General features: G+C 41.5%; 1 protein-coding gene across 3 annotated transcripts in view; it reads left to right on the top strand.

Moving 5' to 3' along the window:
• Positions 1 to 6,471: 6,471 nt before the first annotated feature.
• The window catches only part of LOC146582204 (A disintegrin and metalloproteinase with thrombospondin motifs 2-like), a 142,280-nt gene continuing 127,770 nt past the window's right edge, over positions 6,472 to 20,981 (top strand). For all 3 annotated transcript variants that reach the window (XM_085292898.1, XM_085292889.1, XM_085292880.1), the window contains exons 1-2: positions 6,472 to 7,441; positions 9,012 to 9,418. In XM_085292898.1, the coding sequence (XP_085149024.1) occupies positions 7,354 to 7,441; positions 9,012 to 9,418 (495 nt within the window). In that variant the 5' untranslated portion in view covers positions 6,472 to 7,353. The remainder of the gene's footprint in view (positions 7,442 to 9,011; positions 9,419 to 20,981) is intronic.

Here is a 20,981-nt window from a genome sequence, read left to right as displayed (position 1 = left end):
ATCAGTCAGTTTGCTTTAGTGTTGAAGCATAAAAATTTGAAGGAAAAAATCTTAGGAAAGAGTATGAGCTGTATTGGTGTATCCACCACTGACCACTTTAGTGTTCTCTAAATATTTTGCATTTAATCCTACTATACCATAGGTTTTTTGTTGTGTGTTGAATGTAGACACCCTCATTGGCTGAACCGTGCAAAGGGTTATTTCAGGTAGGCAATGAAGTCAAGCTTGGCACAGGCCCATTTTGAGATGTCTATCATGGTGATGGAGAATCCAGCCTCAAACCCAAGCTCATGCTTTTATGTTGTATCTGGCATAATTGGTGCCATGACTGATAAAAACACTATTGATGATAAATGCACAAGCTATATTACAGCTTTGATCGGCGCCTCAGCTGTGATGATCTATGCAGTCATGTAAAGAAAATACACATCATGTGTGTACATCTCCACTGTGGTCCAAAAAACAATGGCCGTCATTGGGTTTTTTGCAGTTTCTCTGAGCATTGCCTGGTGTGATCTTGGCGAGAATTTTCTAGGACAGCCACACCTGTGAAGAGTTCAATTTTTGAAACCAGCAACCTGTCAGAACTTGTGCTTTTAAAAGCTGGTCACACTTGCTGAGAATCAGTTAATCAAGCGGTTTTGATGGGCAGCACCTGGATCCTACTTATCCTCTCAAATCCTGCGGAAGCAGTAAGGCTGTAGCTAGTTTTCCACAGGACTGTGCAGTCTTTTTTTTTTACTTCCTTTTTACTTCCACTGCGTATTTGTACAGACAAACTGTGGCACCAAAGCAAATCAAATCATTGATGTGAGTTTTCATTTTCTTCTGGGCTTTTGGGGTTCATCAATAACCCATTATATTCCTCATAGTCTACACATGAAATGCAACTATAAGCTATGAGAACTTATATGATAGCCAGTGTATTTACACGTGCAATACATTGTTAACACCTGCCTTTTTATACACAAATGCATACAATCACACATTAATTTCCATGTAGAGTTATGACAATCGACTTTCAGGAGACACCTGTGTCCGAGTTCATGGCTTTGACTTGATGTGCTGTCATGGGGCTTTGATGTCTCATCATGTAACCTCTTTGAGACGCTGGAAACACCTGTCCTTGCATTCATAAGATATGCTAATAAATGCTGACACATGGTGGCCTGCTGCCTGACCTTGCTAGGACAGCAGGAGTCATTGGAGAGACTGGCAATGGTGGCCCTGCAGGACACTTTTCAGCATATGCTCACTCAGTATAGCCCTTAACACATGCAGCATAATCAAGTTGCTAAAACACAAATTTGAGCAAAAACCAGAATATATTTTTAAATGATTTTATGTAGTATTAATAATCTAGTAAGGATTCACTTGAATGCCAGTACCCGGGGATAACCATAATTCATTAAAGTGGGGGATAGACACTTGAAGGGGTAATCTAATATAACAATTTGTAATTAAAATCTATATTAAACGCATGAAGCCCTGAAACAGTGCAACATGTTGAGAACACAACAGATTTTCTCCACTTGTCTCGTCTGACCATGTAGCTCTATTTCTCCACTCGCAATCTGTTTGCACATGCACAGGCAATGGACATCTGAACACCCACCTCCCATAAAAACACACAAACATAGGCCTGCACACACACACACACACACAAACCCCGGCACCGCCAAACCTAGTTATAATAACCTCCACAAACACAAGAGTTTGTGCGCTCGTGTGTGTGTCTGTTTGTCTGGAAATAGGGATATTATTGTCTGTCTCTCCTCGACTCCTTCGAAGTGCACTTTTCAAGGTGCAGGGCTTGGTATCTCCATGGCAACAGCAAAGTAACCAGGAGCGAGGGGTGGGAGGAGATGGTGTGAAGGGTGGTGGGTATATGCGGGTAACGGCATAAGTGTTCATATGGAGGCAGGGTGTCCACTGGTCACAGACTGGCATGCAGGGTGTGTAGATCGGGAACGCTTACATGTGCGTTGTTATGGTGGGAACTCGAGGCAAAGCAGGGCGTGGCTTTTTCCTGAAAAAGAGGTATTTTTGTGTGTGTGCATCTGTGTTCCCCTGTACCCAAACAGGCTTGTGAAGATCCAGGCACTGCGAACCAAGGTGTAACCGTGATGCTTGGTGAAAGATGACCTCTCACTGCGCAATACACACACACACACTGACACAGTCGCACTCTTTCTCTCTCAGCAGAGGGTCACTGTGTGTTTGTATGGCGAAGACCTCCAGGTATAATTGGACTGTGTTTACATGTGCGTGCTTTCATGCTGGCCCAGATACGTCCCCCTGTCTGCATTATTCTTCTCTTACTCTATCCTTTCTCTTTTTTGACCTTAACATGTCTCATGTTACTTTTTGTTGGCTTTTCTTTTTGATGTAACAAGGTTTTTTTTGTTTTTGTGCGTGTGTCCTTGATGTTTTCTTTAAAATCCTTTTCATATTTTTTGTTTTGTTTTGTTATTTGTTTTTTGTCTCTCCTGTTCATCCTTGCTCTCCGCCCTTTCTCCTACCCTCAGTGGCGTTTCTGTACATTTATGGCCATCACTTTATTATGTTTTATTCACATAGAAACAGTACAGAATACTCGTACAAAAATCTTTAATATTGTGATGTAATTATAATAAGGAAACATATCTGAAACACACACCATTTCAATGTTACATATAACAATAACTTACCCAATGAATTTTGCTCATTAACTGATCCTGTTGACAGGGTGAGCAGTCCTGCCAAAAGTAAACTATTTCCTAATTATTTCAAGCAGTGCACTGCATGACTATGTCGGCAAGACACTGAAATGTTAACATTACTTTTTCTGTTTCTTCCTACATCACTATTTCTCAGGCTCAGAAAATAACATTTACACATATGAGGTGGCCTTAGATTCATTTTGGTTTAGCTCAGCTTTTTTATTCTTATTTTTATTTTTTAGAATAATCATTTTGAAGTTGCTTCTTTACAGTGTAACTAAAGACACGGAATATAAGAAAATCTAGTTCAGACAGCATGGAAACCACAAACAGAACCAAAGGCAGTGACTATGTGGACATTCATCAGCAGTCTTCCAGATTTCTAGATATATTTAATTTGTGTAAAATGGTGGGATATTTTAATTAGAACTATTTTGTTATATTTTGAAACTTTTTAATATATTGTATAATTTATTTTAGTTTAGTTATTTACTATCATAGGGCAACTGTGACCACATAATTTCCTGAGATTAATAAAGAATTCTGTTTCTCATGATTCCAAAGGAACAAACCAAAGAATCGTCTTGGGTCTTCACTCACTGGACATTTTGTTAGATGCACCCGTTCAACTGCTGCTTAATGCAAATATTAAATCAGACAATCACATAATAGCAACATATTGAGTTTAGATATGTAGACATAGTTAACAAGTTCAAACCGAGCATCAGAATTGAGAAAAAGGTGATTTATGCGACTGTGACTGTGGTATGATTGTTGGTGCCAGATAGGCTGGTCTGAGTATTTCACAAACTGCTCATACTGGGTTTTTCCCACAAAACCATCTCTGGGGTTTACAGAAAATGGTCTGAAAGAGATAAAAATATCCAGTGAGTGGAAGTGCTCTGATGCCTTGTTGATCTCATAGGTCAGAGGAGAACGGCTAGACTGCTTTGAGCTCATAAGGAAACAGTAACTCAAATTATCATTCTTTACAACCAAGGTATGCGGAAAAGCATCTCTGAATGCACAGCACATCCAGCACTGGAGCAGAGCAACAGCAGCAGAAGACCACATAGTGTGCCACTTCTGTCAGCTGAGAACAGGAAACTGAGGATACAGTTCAAACAGCCTCACTAAAATTGAGCAACAGAAGATTGGAAAATGCTGCTCAAATCATCTCAGATTAGTTTCTTGAACGTACCATTGAGTATTTCATTGGCCTCCATGATCACTAAAACCCCAACAGGATCCAATAGAGTAACTTTGAGATGTGTTGGAGCAGGAGACTTGCATCACGGATGTGCAGCCGACAGATTTGCAGCAACTGTGTGATGCCATCATATCAATATGAACCAAAATCTTTGAGGAATACTTCCACAATCTTCTTAAATCTGTGCCATGAAGAATTAAAGCAGTTCTGAAGGCAAAAATAGGTCCAGTACAGTCCAGTACTAGCAAAGTGCACGTTTCAAAGTGTCTGGTGAGTGTATATTACCACCTTTACTATACTGGGAAAAGCCAAATTTGGGCAAATTATGACTGACACGGTACATCGTACTAATCGGTAACAAGATTCCTCTGATAAGCTTGGAGATACGTAAACAAATTCCTTTCTTTAAGCCTTTTTGTTTAAAGCTGACACACATAAGCACACACAGACACACACACAGTGGCGTGTGGAATTAGCTACCAGATCTTTGTAGAAATCAGAGTCTAAAAGCCACTGTAGCAGATCTGTGAGGCTATTTGCACAGCACTGCTTTGATCTAAATACTAATTAGAATGCTAAAATGCTCACAGTAAGCAACTTTATTTGTGAAGCTGACAGTTTTGTCAGGCAGCTGTGACTTTTTCGAATGTTGTAGTCATCCGAAATTTACAGCGAACAAAGTGTCTCCAAGGAAAACTGAAAAAGCGTATAAGTCAATTCATATCACGATTTGTAATGATTGGAAATTACAGTATCATTAATAGAATTTGACCCATACAGCTCTGTGTTCAGCACTTATTAATCATCAAGAGTGAACTTCACTCCAGTGCCAGAGGCTCAGTGATATATGTGTTAAGTATAAAAAGAAAGCTGAAGACGAATCATTCGTATTTCAGATTTGTGGTAAGGCACAAAATCATATAAGTCGACTTACTTTATACTGAGTATATTTCCTCAATGAAGCGCATTTAAGAAAACCTTGGTAACAATATATTTAGAGCAGAGCTGCAGCAGATTCACAGCAGTTTTAAACAGAACCTTTTATCTGAAATATTATAATAAAAAAAATGTTACAACAGGAAAACAGCTATTTTAATTAACCTACATTTTTAGACGCTAATAGCAAGGCCACTCAGACAATTAACTTTTTTAAAAGTTAAAAATGTACAATTTTCAGTTGCCTGTGGCTTCCCATTATTTACCTGACATAAACTGTCTGCCTCTAGGTTGCAACCAAGCAGCACTACACTGACTGAGCTTCTGCAGAAAGAGTAATTAATACCATCATCTAATTATGCACGATGCTTTATTGGATCAGCCTGAGGGGCTCAGCGAAAGAAAGCCTCTACTGTAACTGGTGGTTAGGCTACTGATTGTTAGGATTGTTTGGGGTATTTTATTGTTGGACAGTAGATCTGTTCCAAACTAGCAAGTAGCACCTTCTCAACTGACAGGGTTACTGTTAGACAGGTGGGAAATCTCTGCTATTGCACGATTAATACTGTCATTTGAAGTTATGTGTAACCTTTAAGCAGCTGTACAGGCTTAACTCCAAGAGCAATCCAAGCCGATTATTTTACCTCTGTAAAAATCTGTTTTCCTCTATATGTTTTTCTGTTCCACAAAGAAAAATCAGCTGTGTGTACTGAGAGTCCCACAAGTAACTGTCTGTTAAGTCAGTTAAGAACTAGGATGTATTATTTATTTATTGGTTGATCTTTGGTGTAATTCTTTTTTTCACAATTATTCCATTTTTTAACACCTGCTCAGGATCACTGTAGCCTCCTCAAAACACACACCTAGACGATCATCCACAACAGCAAAAGCGCTGAAAGGTGAAATGAATAACTTGTGCCATAAGTGCAGCGTGAAGCTGGAATATGGGGAAAAAAAGCCCAGGCATGCACAGCTTGAGGAAAATGACAAAGAGCCCGAGGCATTGATCCAGACTCCAAACTCCCCAGATCCCAATTTGATCGAGCATCTGCGGGAAGCCGTCCCACAAGACCCAAAGGATCTGCTGCCAACATCCCAGTGCAGGACACCACAGCACACCCCAAAATCCATGCCCTTGAGGTTAGAAGCTGTTTGACCGCATTGAGGAGGACATATATTAGTCAGATGATCATATTTTAAAACTAATGATGTCATGGAGGAACGGTCAATTATAATTACGCTGATTGTTTTGCACTTCAATCTGATGTGTTTTGCAGTATTTGGAACTAAGTAAACAGTGTTTTGCATCTTTGGAACTCTTTGATCGCTTTTTGTTGCTTTGAAAATCTTGGCACAAGAATAAAAATGAATAGAAACTAAAGACTATAAATAAATCTGCTGCCTTAAAAAATTTTTTTAAAAAAAGCTTATTTTGCGACTCAGCAGATTAAATTAATTGATTTTGATGTTATTTTAAAGATTTATTTATTTACCTCTCCTTAATGTTATTCTTAAAAGGGAAAAAAAGGAATTTGAAATAAAAATGGTTTGCCTCGTTTCTGTAGTTCACGTCATGCATCTTATTTCTGTTTACAACAGTTGAAGATTAGTGGTCAACGAGGGTAAATGATGTGCTAAATGAGGGCAATGCAGGTTATGGCTATAAGGCTTCTCTTTTCTCTCTTTTCTTTTTTCTTCTTCTTCTTTTTTTCGCTGGCTGTAAATTGGACCCTTGGGCCCTGCAAAACTCAGTGCATTTCTACCAGCACACCACGCGGGGCGCTGCTGCGTACTGAAAACAAGAAAGCTTAACGGAATATTCAAAGTTTACAAAGAGGTTCGCAGCTCGTCGGAGTGCGGTGGAGTGCAGGGTTTAACAGCAGTTATGGTCCCGGAAAGGGTGTCTAAGTGTAAAAAATAAAAAATAAGAATCAATGCTTCGGGTTTGTGACATGCGCTTGATGTACCATGAAGCGCATTTCTTTCTTTCTTTTCTTTCTTTTCTTTTCTTTAAAAAAAAAAGGAAAAAAAAGCTGTCTGTCGGTCCATCAGTGCAGCCGCAGCACAGCCACCGCTCTCACATATCCTCACTTATCACACAGAGGAGACACTCCCGGCGGCCGGTCTCTGTGTGTGCGTGTGTGTGTAGTTTCAGAGAGTTGTCAGAGGTAAGAGAAATAGAAAAAAAGTGGGAGCACGCAGAATTCAAGAGAGAAGTTGGGAGAAAGAAGGAGAGACAGAGCGGAAAGAGAAGAGTTGAGTGAGAGAGGGCGCGAAGAAGAGTGAGCGAGCGAGAGTGAGAGACCTCGACGGAGAGGAGGAGGAGAGAGAGAGAAAGAGAGAGAGAGAGGGGAGGAGAGCTCCGTCTCTCCCGGTGCACTTGGCAGTCTAGTTGCGGGCTGCTGTGCTGTTGCTGTCGTGGCGTGGCTGGTCGCGCCAGGCGGGGAACTTCACCACACTGGAGCCCGGAGTCCCACTCTCTCACCTGCGCAGTTCGGAGCTGCCATGGGTTTCTCAACAGGATATACTGTCCTAATTATTCTACCGGCCTTTCTGCTGCACACCAGCGGCCTTTACATCGCCAGTAGCGTTGGTGAGTGGAGTCCACTTGAGCGTGGTCAGTGTTTACGTTGTTCTTCTTATCTGATCATATCTTATCAGCTGGGCTGCGCGGGGGCTCTCGCGCGCTCACTGGAAGTGTGGAAGCTCATCGTAGCGGGGAGGCACTGTCCTGCTTCTTGCTTGTGTTTCATTTTTGCCACGCTTTTGCAGTTTTGTTGCAAATGATATTGTGGTGCGCATTTGCAACTTCTGTAGCCCGTGTCCTGCTGTGGTGCTTAAAGGGACTTTCCGAAGGTCCCTCAGCGGTGCAAGCAGTGTTGTGATTTGCCCCCCCCCCCTGTCCAGGGTATAATTTTATCTGGGGTGTAAGAGGGCATCTGATGCACCGGTTTACTGTCGGATTTCGCAGGGAAGTAGCCTAACATTATCCGATTCGGCCGCTGTCGCATCTATCGATCTGTCACAGGACGCTGGAGTCGGATGTCAGCCTATTGATCACACTATTATCAAATCATTCCTCCAACATGGAGGATGAAGAAATGTTTACACTGTGTGTTTGGCTTTTATCGGTTTGCAAACTTTATGAATTAAATGTTATAGGTGGATACTTAAATATTAAAATAAAGAAAGAAAGAAGTGGATCTGCATCCGGGGACCATATACAAGGTGACAGCAACATACTGTTTGACTGTGTAATGGCATTGACACCATAAAGTGGCCTTGGCTCAGTGTGTGCAGGCTATGTGTTAGTGTATGAGCGCTGCGAGGTTGCACCTGTAACGTCAGTGTCACATGTCACTAAAAGAGAAAGAGCTTTCTAATCTTAGAAATCGTCATTTGATATCAGTTAAAAACGTGTGTCTTATACTTATCTGTACGAACAGTTTAAATATAATCACTTAATCATAGATATTGATGATCATGAGAACAGTGGTTACAGATGCATTTCAGTTCATATTGATAAGAAGCGGCTGAGGGGGGGGGGATCTGAGCCACTGGATCAGTTTTGTTGTTGTTGTTTTTAATAGAGGTTTTCTGTTTATTCTCGGTTTGAGCAGGTTGTGGGTGATATAACAGCGTGATAAAGCAGCAATTAGCACCTTGATCTTGTACTGACTTTCCCGTTGATGGTGGAAGGGCAACAGAAGGTGTCAGGAGCGCAGCGTGCACTGCTGAGGCTGCCGTTTCCAAACGCAAACTGCCGAGCACGGGGGTCGCCTCTAGGTTCATGGGTGGGGCTGTGTGTGTGTGTGTGTGTGTGTGTGTGTGAAAGGTTACTGATTTCACTTTTTATTTATCACTGTGCTACCCTTACCGCAGCTTGGAATAAGGAATAAATAATTCCTTGCCAAACTTGACATTTTCCTAATCCCTTTTTTCCTCCCCCCACCTCTTTTTTTCCATTCCCATGACTCCTGATTTTCCCCACTATTTATCCCCCATTATTCACCCATGACGTACCCTCCTCTTTGTGCTGTTTTTTTTAATTTTCTACTTCTCCCTCTTGACTGCCTCCCACATTTGTGCATTTTACCATCTTTCACCTTCTCTTGTCTCATTCCCTTCCTCCCTCCCACCCAACTTACCTGTCCTTTTCCTAGACTCCCTGCAGCACATCCTGGGGGAGTATGGACTGGTTAGGCCGATCAGTGTGGACGCAGAGGGCCGCTTCTTGTCACACGCCGTCTCGGCTGGCAGCATGGCAGGAGGGCAGTCCCGTAGGCGCCGGAGGAGGGAGGTAGGAGAAGGCAATGATGAGTGGGAAGGACCAAGAGGAGCTGTGCCCCCTCAGGAGAGGCTTTACTACAACGTCACCATCTTCGGCCGGGAGTTCCACTTACGTCTGCGCCACAATGCCAGGCTGGTTGCACCCGGAGCCAAGATGGAGTGGCATGATGACAACGACAGCATCCGGTACTCTGAGCCATTGCACGATGAATGCTTGTATGTGGGTGACATCACAGACAGGCCAGGAGCCACTGTGGCGATCAGCAATTGTGATGGCCTGGTAAGTGTGTGACCTGTGCTCTTCTCTCGTGACTGAAAAGTTGTCTGTGGACAAAATGACACAAGGAGACACAAGGGAATGGATAGAGCTGATCATAAAAGATTTGATCCTCACAAGCACTCGTGGGGTCAACCATCCTGCTCTGCCTGGTGTCCTCTAAACAAGCTTCAACACTAGGTCTGCCCTGAGAAAAGCCTGAGTCATGTTTTCATCCCTCTGTCCTCTTGCCTCTTTTAGTTTAGTCATGCAAAGAGGAAAAGGAGGGATTACTGATGTTTCAAAGATAACCTCTTTATTTATCACTACTTCAGCTATTAAAATAGCATTTAGCAGGCTTGTAATACATAGATACAGAAGGTGTGGACAAGTCGCTAACACTACAACAGCATTCAAATTTAAATAGCCACCACAAAATATTTTGGTTGCACAACAGTTGCTCAAAGAGCTCAAATTGTAAATGCTTTTAATAGAGCTGATGATGAATAGAGAAAAAAGAAAGGAGACGGCAAACAGTTGGTGAATGGCTGTCAGTAAGGGAGAGAAGTGAGATATAGACGGTGTGAAAACTGTGCACAGGAACCGAAATGAGACGACGCAGAAAGATGGAGACCGGTGCTCGGGGAAGAGGTGGAATGGACAAGTGTGAAAGATATGCCTCGGGGCGGAAGAAAATAGGCAAGCAAATATGAGGAAATATGCACATGGGGGTTTGCAACCCACAGGCACTGATGAGATTTGGGGAGGAGTTTTCCTCATTAGAAAAAAGGGTTTGTTAGTCAGCCAGATCTGCCCCCCGCTGGAGCTGAGGAACAGCAACTGGATCCGTTTAGGGTTGGGGACACTAGGGACTGAGCGAGCAACTGAGAGAGCAGGCAAGGTGCCAGGACAGCATAGGCCTGACATGCCCACTTAGCTTGACACCAGCCAGTGGCAACTCACTGCTGTTGCTGCTTGCTCCAGACTGTCATTTCAGAGCCTTTTGGCAATTTCTAATAAAGATTACTGTCGCAGTGTAGCTGGTTACACATAACAGATCAGCCAGTGCTGATCATTGGTTTGTTGAGCGCACTGCTTTCTTTTATTTAAACATGCTACTTGTGTGCATGGATTTTGATTTTTTTTTTTGATATAATCTTGATCTGTCCATAGTAAGAAATGGGGAACAAAATCCCATGTTATCCACATTCAGGATGTGATAGTCAACTAGACCATGGCAGGTCCGTCTAGTGCAATTTATGGTCCCACAAATGTGTCTGTTTGCATACGTGTCTCTGTGTGGACATGGAGATGGGTTTCTGCAAACGTACTTCCTTGTAGTCCTTCAAAATACCAGTTGCATGTTGCTGGGCATGGATAACCTATGTGTTGGTGGAATGCTGAGTGGTTAAAAAGTGGAGCAGAAAAGTGAAGGGAGTGATGAAAAAATCAAAAATACAGCATGAAAAGCACAGAGAGTGGCTGCAGTGGACACTTTTAAGTGTTTTGAACACTCGGTTTCAGATCTTTGCATGTTATAACGTCGCTCTTCTTTGCGGCTGGTGAACAGACCAAGAGTGGACCACAAACTGGTTGTACCACATACTTGTGACACTGCCCACATTGACAGAAAACACTCTCTGCAGGTATAGGTGGACTGCCTTTGCGCTACACCTGCATAAAACAAGCATCTCTCACTCACTTTGTCTGAAGTGAAGTTAGAGGAAAGGAAAGGAAAAAGGCGACATCTGTACTAACAGTGCTGTTGTTTGGGCTCTTTGCAGTGTTCGATGTAAAATAGGATCAGCTGTATGGTGTATCAGGATAAACCGGGATATAATCAAGCAGCTAAAGGGGGATGTAACCATATTCCGTACTGACGTGTGGCTGCTAACATGAGATAAACCACAGCTACTGCTGCTAGCACTGCTATAGTGAGTTAGCACGTTTCAGTAACATTTTAAACATGATCTGATTCACGAGGAACATCTTTAATCGTATATATATATCTATATATCCTAAATACAAACTACACAGGTTCCTTTAGTGTGCAACTACCTCCATTTAAAGTTTGCTCAGTCTGACAGTTTTCTGTCTTTTAGACTAGTCAACTAGTCACATTTTTTTCTATTGTTTAAACGACTAATAAATTAGTCACTAGAAAAATCCCTAATCTGCATGGATGAATTCCTGAACACTCCACTGGTATTATAAACAGTAGTAACTCACAGGGACGTCATCATACCAGAAATTTAGTCGTTGGTACAGATACCAGAAGAAGTACACAATTCTGAATATCCAGTTTCACACCAATTTACTAATTTTGGTGATTTTAGATGAACACTAATTTGATTATTCATCTTACATCACCGACATTGTGGTGGCAGACTGCTTATTTGACAGCTTAACGTTACATTTTGTTAACAGGACACAGACAGAAATGCTGGGATTGTTGCTGAGTAGCCCGCTAACGTTAAACCAACCTTATTTCATTACATTAGTTTAAGCCATTATATCTAATTATCCTGCATGAACATCTTTTCTAATGTCTATTTCAGGGTAACAATGCAAAATACTTACATAGCTGACTCTTACTGCCTTTTCTTGCCAGTGAATCGGGGCATCAGCACTAGTCACCATCTTCCTCATGTAGTTTCTGCTGTGCCATGTGTACTTTTTCCTGTGCTTGTGGGCATCCTTCTTCTTCTTCAGCATGTAAGGAAAGACTAGAGCATTTGTGTGCTGCCCCTCACGTCTGTGTGGACCTTTTAGGTATTAAACCAGCCCAAGAACTTTCTCTTATCATAATCAAGTGATATGAGAGACTCAGCATAATCATAAATAAGTTGAATAATATTTTTTGTCACCAAAAGTGGATATTATATTGCAGTATTTCATACGCATTGTCTGTGATATGTTCAGTATCCACATATCTGTCTGTCAGTCTCCTCACTAAAAAATAATATCCGTCCACTTTTATGTCCTGTTGCTTTTCAGTTACACATTAACTCAAGAATGTAAGCAGTATACATAAAATATAAAACATACATAGATTTGAAATGCACTAAAATATATTTTAGCCCTCAAGTAATGACACAAAGTGTTTTGGAGTATAAAACTAAATGAAAAGACTTCTCAAGACAGGCTTAAGAATCGTTTAAAAATCGTATCTTCTTTTGCAGTATTGATGTCAGCGTTGTAGGTAACACGTGAAAGAGTCAAAAGAAAAAGAGAAGAAAAAGCCTTTTTAATAATCACGTGAGGCTGTCTGCTTAGATTTAATTTGTTTCTCTCTGCCCTTGAACAACTCACATCATTACTAATCAATTCTTACAACCTATCTCCTATGCCAAGAAATACAGCCAAGTTCTGCCTAGCTGTGCCCACATCCGTCTTTTTTAAAGCCAGAAGAGCCGCGCAGGACATCTTTGCCCAGCTATTTCATTGTTCTTGACAATGACAATAAATAAATAAATACCAAATAATACCTCCGCTTTCTTTTTTTATTGACCCAGACACCTGGTTAGAGTGTCTTCTGCCCTCTGTTGTCATTCACAACCAAGAACCTTTAGCTGGCTATGACCCAGGAGTGTGGTAAGGGAAGAGCGATTACAAAAAGGAAAAGGTAGTGTTTAAATGAAAAAATACAACTTAAACCAAAGCTAACAATAATAATAATAATAACCTCTTAAATTCTTTTAAAGGCAAAAATGGGGCAGAATACCATAGATGGTGAGAACTGAGCAGTGTGTGTGTGTGTGCATGCATGCATTTGTCATTCTAAATGAAATTTAAATACAACTATGGTGCTGTAAAAACATCAAGCTTCATTTCTTCTTTTCTTTGCACAATGCTCTTTTAACTTTGAAATTCTCAAATATATATATATATATATTTATTTATTTATTTTTTCATGTAAAAAAAAAAAAGCAAAAGGTTTATAAAATAATTCCCTTCATAATTGTTGTGGTTTCAGGGTCATGCTTTTGTGTATGCTGGCTATGTAAGCGCCAGGTTATTGGTTTACCTGTTTGACTTTGAAAATGTTGTGTCTTCAAATATAATCCCTGTTAGAGGAGGAAAATCTGACAATTCAGAGAATCACAGTCTTGATTTTATCTGATTAACGTATGCAGCAGCATGAGTGGAAAACCCTCCGACTGCAGCCATGTCAGAAAGGCTTTATTCGGTATTTGAGTTTGGAGGTTCAGAAGAATTGTTCCAGGATTTTTTTTGGCTGTGCTGTTGCAAAGATAGAGGGACATATTGGGGACTGCTGCTTACTTTACATTTCAAATTTGAAGGCGAGGTGGTGCCGTGGTTGGCACTCGGAGCAGGAGGTGCATCTTCTCTCTCTGCCTATGCGGGTTTTCTCCGGGTGCTCTGGTTGCCTCAATGAGGTTAGCTGGCAATTCTAAATTGGCTGTAGTTGTGAATGGTGTGTCTATGCTTTCATAGTAGCTTTGTGATTGTCTGGCAATCTGTCCAGTGTTAGCACAGCTGGGATAGGCTTCAGCCCGCTCCGCTTTATTTGGATAAGTGGTTAAGAAAGTGCTAAATGGATATTTAAGATTTTGTCATCATTATTTAACAAAAAACAAAACTCTCTCACTCTGAGCTTACGGTTCAGCTTTGACCTTAATAGGAAGAAACACTTGCTTAGATAAAAGCGGTTTTATGAAAAACTGTACAACAAAAATCTGGAGTTTTCTTACACTTTCTGAGACACAAATGAACTGTGAGAAACTGGAACTCCATATAGAGACATGTTAATGTCTATGTGTATGTGTGAGAGTGATTGGCCATACTTGTGGCTTTCCTGCCGTGTTTGTGACTGTGTTGGCCTGATTGTGGAAGGTCAAGGGTCAGAGGACCTCCTTTTCCCCTGCAGTTATAGGACATCGAGGATTACAAAATTATCCATTAAAACGTTCTCACCTTGAGATTCTGAGGACTGACACAGGGTAGCTTTGTAAACTGTCAGCCAGAGATGCAGTAATTTACACTTGGGAGGCTTGTACATCATATAAATTAATTTTTCTTTCCTAGTAATGCTTTTCTTTAAGTTTTTATAAAATTCTGCTTTCGATGAGCTCCGCTTATGAGACCAAATAATCAGAGCGAGCGCTCTATGCACACTATTAAGTTTGAAGTGGCCCTGTCTTTCAAGTGGCCACACAGGCTGAAATGGTCAAGGATTACACTGCAGCAGTTCATTCTAAACTTTAAAGTTTGGCACGCATAAATGCGAACACACAACAACTAAAGAGAAAGCTTGTAAAGACAAGAAGAATCTTATAAAAAGAAGGGAGAGAGAAAAAAAAATTATGGACAGACAGGAGATGATGGAGTAAAATGACTGAAAGTGTGAAATATCCACATACCCCACCTGGAATATCGACATATTCCATCAGAAATATGTCAGTATTCCCGGTGGAATATTTAGACAGCCGTTTACAGGTAGAGCTCCAACCGTAATGTCAAGACTGTGCAGCAAATCGTGTCACAAAGCAGATAATGCTTGAATAATGTTTAAACTGTGGTAGATTGAGAGATGAATGCTTTGTCCTACTAGCAGACAAATATAATCTGCGACTGCAGCGTGGCAAATGCAGATATTTATCTCCAGTTTGAGGCTTTCTGCTTCAGGTAATCAGCATGTTGTGACAAATGGGGTGTCAGCTATAGTCTACTGTGGGAACAGAGGGTCTGGGTAGGCCAAAAATCTGGGAGTATGAGAAGCGATCCTAAAGGCTTTAACAGAGGAAGTGAGTTACCTGTCATCTTGGCTTTTTCTCCTAAAATCAAGGTGGATACACACCTGGATAACAGAACCCACATTTCCACAGATAGGATATATGTTGCATACCTTGTCGGTCCTCATAAACACAACAGAAAACACACCTTTGCAATTCAGTCAAATGCTCAAGCAAATGGTAAAATGAAAAAAAAAAAAAAATTTTAATCTGAACCATCTTTACCTCTTTGCATGACAAAAACTACTGCACACATTTCTCTTATTGTCTCCACCCCTCACTTCTCTCTCTGTCTCGTGTTTTTTGGCCAGCAGCGGTAGCAGCAAACAGGAGAGCCCTCCTAATGAAGGTATTAAAAGAGTCAGGGAAATGACAGAGAAAGAGAAAGAAAAAGAATGTGGCTCCCCAACACCCACAGATTCAGAGCTCCGGCAAAAAGGAAGGAGACAGTAAGAGGCAGTGTTCCTTTAGTGAGCGGGCTTTGTCTGTTTTTAGCAGCAGCTCTGCTCCTAAGTGTTGATCGCACAAGTGGTGTTGGGGGTTAAGGGCAGTGCCCGCTGTTTGTGTTAACAGCAAGCTCAAGATCTTACTAACTAGAAGATATTTTATGTGTAGTATTTTCATAAAGTGGCTATAATTATATTAGCAGATAATTAGTCCTGAAGGCGTAGCCCTTTCTAGATTCTAATGTGCCGTATTTATGCGTGGCTGTGTGCCGCAGTCTGTTCATGTGTGTTATTAGTACACAGCAGGAATGCCGGAAGGCGGCAGTGTTATTTTGGTGTTTTCATTGAAAAGACTCAGATATGAACTGCAAGGAGAAATGCCAAAGCACTGACAGGTGTTTTATTTATTTATTTTCTGTGGGTGGATGCTTGGAGTTGGCACATTCCTTGCAAATACTACATACTATGAAAAAATACATCATTGTATTAATTCAATGCAACTGACGTTGTTACTGTTCTACCTTAAGTATTAAAGATGGTAAAGTTTTAGCTTCTAAACACACACACACACACACACACACACACACACACACACACACATGCATACAGTATGGGAGTACACACTCACATGCACCCAGCTCTGTGCCAACTGAGGGGTAATCATGTGAGAGAGTGTTGACAGAGGGGCAGGCCTATCACAATAATAGCCCCAGAACTATTAAATGCCAGCGACACAGACACTTGCGCCAGCCATGCCCCTGTAATGCACTCAGTCATTACCTCTGCATTAGAAGTCAATAGAGAAGGAAGCCCTGGGCTGAGCCAACTCATCCATCCATCCAGTCCAGCAGTTAAGCTTGGTCAGGCGTGACAGCTCGCTGGGCCCTACAGCATGTTATTCCACCCCGGGTCACACGATAAGCAGCTCTCAACTGTAATCAGCTCAAATTGAAATGATGACATCAATTACAGCACGGCGCACAGCTGTTATTGACCCCGGCCCTCGCTGGCTGTGTAGACTAAGCTGTGTGTAGAAAGAGAGGGAGAAAAAAAACGAAGCATAGGGGTGAGCCCTGCAGGAACTGCAGGGCTGAAGGGAGGGCTGGGTGTGGAGAGGCCAGACTGCTGAGGCATGGTATGAATGAAGAGACAGAGAGAGAGAGAACTGTGTTCTCAGTATCTGATTGCAGGTTTCCACCCTACAGTGTAGCGCTACTCAAACACACAATTACTCAATCTAGAGCTATTATCAGATCGAGAGAGAAGCAGAGGGAAAGAGAGCTAGAATCAGATGGAGAGGAGGCCCATTCTGAGGAATGCAACACAGAGCAAATGAGTGCTTTTACCAGAGCTGTGATTACTGCCACTCACTCAGTGCACTTAACCAGCCCCCTTGCCGTCCTTTCCCCTCACTCTCTGTCATTCACAGAGCGCTGGCTGCCTCGGAGCTCTAGGTTTGTTCGAGTGGTTGAAATAACAGGATTCACCGAGGAAAATAACGCAGTGGAACCCCAGGTGATTTTTAAGGGAATCACCTCTGTGATGTCATGATTACAGAGAGTTATTTTTATATGCCGAAACCTGGTAAAATAAGCTCAAATGACGTGGCAGTGGGGATGAAATAAGGCACTTCGTTGGAGACATTTTAAGAGAGAGACGAGGCACTCAGTGAATCCCGAGTGGAAATCTATGGGAGAATTTTTTTAAGGGTAAAGTTTAGCTGCCATAACTCAACAGCCGAAGCAGAACTGTTCCACTGATTCACAAGGTAGATGTTCACAGACCCAAAACAGGAGTTATCATAATAAAAATCACAAGTGTATCCATAATATATATTATCATAGCATAAGTTCATTAGTTGCTCTGGTGAAACCTGTTTTCTAACTTTTATTATCATATTGTTCTGCAAACTCTATACATAGAGTTTTGTGTCTCTGAAAAATTTGCTGTGCTATTCCCTCTTTGAAGCAATACAACATGATCTGGACTTTGCATTAGTGAGTTTGCCAGTTAGAAATTGCCTCAGACATTTGTGTTCTCACATGCGCCGCCGCCAGGTAAGTCCAGGTGAAGTTCAGGGCTGCAGTGCAAGAGTGAAGCCTCCTGGAGCCAGAACCAATATGGCTAATGGTATTGGGATTTCCTGTTTCCATTATGTGCCCTGGGCTGGCGACCTGTCCAGGGTGACCGCTTCTCTCACCTTATGACAGCTGGGATAGGCTGTCAGCAATCAGGCATGTCATTTCAGGCAGTGACAATGATCCAGAGTTGTACCACTTGACTGGACAAAGAGCATTTCAGGATCAAGATAAACAAATTAAGCCTGTCACGCCCAGTTTCTTACAACGAGGAGAAAAATGCAGGGATAAAACTAAATTGAATTCTGACCATCAAGTTAAGACGAGCTAAGTGAAAGCACAATAAAAATGAATAATAAAAAATGCAATTCAGAAGAAATGAGCATTTTTGGAAATGTTTTCTTGCCTGCTGGACAGCCACCATCAGCTTGACAGACATTCAGTTAGCCAGCCAGCCCCACAGGCTGCAGGAAGCTGATCGATGTTGGCCACATCGGCAGTTCTGTAGGTCCCAGCAGCCTCCGAGGAGGATCTTGGAAACAGGACGAGACATCCTTTGCTTGTTTCAGCATCTTAACAAGCCTTCTGCCTGCCTCCCCTGATTGACCTGACCCAAGTCTCCAGCGGCCACACTGTTTTACCTCCCAGCCACCACACAGGTGGCTTTGTAGTCTTAAAGCTTCCACTTGTCTGGAAGTTTTCCCCACATAATCCTCACAAACAAAACACAACATGAGAGAGAGGGAGAGAGCGAGCGAGAAAGAGACAGACAGGAGGGAGTGTGGGGGAGGGAGGAAAATGAGAGTAACTCGGGGGTGGGGGGGAAGCACAGCTCAACAGAATCTTAATGTGCGCAAACCTGAACAAGAACAACAGCGACGACATAACCATCACCACCTGCTCAGTGCTCTGAAAGAAGGAATAGAGAACGGGGCTGTCTTAATTAACTTGAAGAATTGTGGCTTTTTATTGTTTCGACTAATCCGAGGTCACTTACTTGCATCCAGAAGCTCACACACTCTGACCGAGCATAGATAATATATGTTTACAGTTCCTGTCCGTGCGTGTGTGTTTTCTGCCAGCCTGCTTGTATTAGTTGGATTGTGCCTTCTCATTTTGGTTTTCAGTTTGCATGTTCCTTAACGAAACAGATCTTGTCTATCTGTCTGCATCTCTGTCGGCATACAGTATCTACAGTTCAAAAAACATTTTGCTTGGTGCAGCAGGCAGCTAAGCGGCAAGAATCGCACCTCAAAACAGAAACTCACACCCTCCTCATCTTACTAAGGCTTTCTGTTTTTGTTTTCTGCAAGAGAAAAATAATCACTTTTTCTCTCCCAGCATGTTAGGTTTGGGGTTTTTTGCCAGTGTATGAGGATCTCGGGAATTGTTACAGTACCAGCATATGTAATATATTATATAATAATATATTGTATTCTAATAACTGACTCTGTGGGGGCTGGAGTGGAGCAGCAAAAACAAAGAAACACATCTAGTGCTTTGATCACTGTGACTGATCATCTGCCAACATGTACAGGGAAAGCTTTGGATACTGCCTTACAATTATGTAATCTGTTTGCCAAGATGTAATGGAGACTTTGAGATGACCTTGACCATGTAAAGCACTGTGTGAGATTTGGCAACTGCATTGTTAGGCTGAATGCATCCTCTGAATCAGGGACAGGGTCATGCACCTTATCAACAGCTGCTGTAGGTTTTAATAGGATTAAAAAGAAGTTTAAACAACATCTGAGATGGAATAACAACAAAAGCGTCATCATCATTATTATTATTGTTATTATTATTATTATCAATACAGATAATACAGAGCGAGGCAGAGAATGTGAGAGAAAAGCAATACTTTGTCATTACTCATGAGTATTATTCGAGCTTAAACAAGTAAGTTCATGGCTAAAAACAAAATTAAAAAATTACCAAGGAAAGAAAAGTCAAACGTACTCTCATATTTAACATTTCCAAGAAAAATAATATAAATGATTCAGTGAAATTAAACCCACTAATTCAAACAGGGAATGACAAATGGAGTCACTGTTGATGAGGTTGAGTGCATTTTTTATGGATTGTGTATCAAGCAAAATCCTTCCACCCATTCATTGTTTTCTTTCTTCTCATAAGTTTCTGACTCTAATCTCAGAAAAATTCTCCCCCAACGCCCTATTGTTTATTTTTATTTACTATTATTATTATTATTATTATTAGTTTATTTTTTTTACTTGCATTATATTATAAAACTGCCACATCTCAAAGGTGCTCTGTTGGATTGAGATCTGGAAGCTGTGAAGGCCATGTGAGTTCAGTGAACTCACTGTCATGTTTAAGAAACCAATTAGAGTGAATCTTAGCTTTGTGACATGATGTGTTATCTTGTTAGATAACACATCATGTAAACAATGCTAAATTGGTACAATGAGGCCCAGAGTGGGCCAATAAAATATCCCTCCACACCATTACACCACCACTAGCACCCCGAAGCACTGACATAAGGCAGAGTCTGTTGTCCGGTTTTGGCAAGTCCATGAGAAATGTAACCTCAGTTTCCTGTTTCTAGCTGACAGGAGTGGCACCCAGCGTGGTGCTCTGCTGCTGTAGGCCATCTACTTCAAGGTTCAACATGAAGAGATAAGAGATGCTCTTCTCAAACACACAAACCTTGACTGCAATGAGTGGTTATTTGAGTCACGCTCTTTGACTCAAAGAATTCTGATGTTTGGCATAAGCTGAGGATGAAGATCTTGGCCAAAATCTGATGTGCTTTTTTTTCTGGATTTTTGGTTGGTGCTCCCCATTAAAATTAGACTGCCATAAAAGATAGTGATTGATCATTTCTTTGTAAGCGCAAGCTTACAAATTCTGCAGGAGATCAAAGAATTATTTACTGAACTGTATATGCCACTGACACATTAATAATAGTATATGATTATGCATAGAGGAAGCCCCCCATTAAGAATATAGGGCTGGAATCCAAAATCAAGGATATTACTTGGGTAAATGACGTGCAGAAAGGTGTCCTGAGAAGTAGGTCCTGGATGAAAAGGAGGTGCAAGAAGATGTTCATAACTGAGGCTCTAAAAAAAGAAAGATTTGCAGCTCTGGCCACTTGGCTAAAGTGATAGACCAGAGAAGCAGAGGCCAAAAGAGTAAATTGCCTGTTTTCCGATCATCCATCGCTCAGCTACAAGGGAAAAATAGCACAAGAACAGACGTACCCAGAGCTGAAACCAGGCATTACTAGAAAAACATCTGACAGAAAGATGCATCACACAGAGCAGACCACAGCAACCTCCTA

The sequence above is a fragment of the Mchenga conophoros genome, linkage group LG2 (genome assembly GCF_057382185.1).
Source record: "Mchenga conophoros isolate Kocher_MC1m ecotype Shallow Benthic linkage group LG2, M_conophoros_male_GT1.1, whole genome shotgun sequence".
NCBI classification, from domain to species: Eukaryota; Metazoa; Chordata; class Actinopteri; order Cichliformes; family Cichlidae; genus Mchenga; species Mchenga conophoros.
The sequence above is the reverse complement of the archived record's forward strand: the minus strand, read 5'-3'. Positions and strand labels throughout refer to the sequence as shown.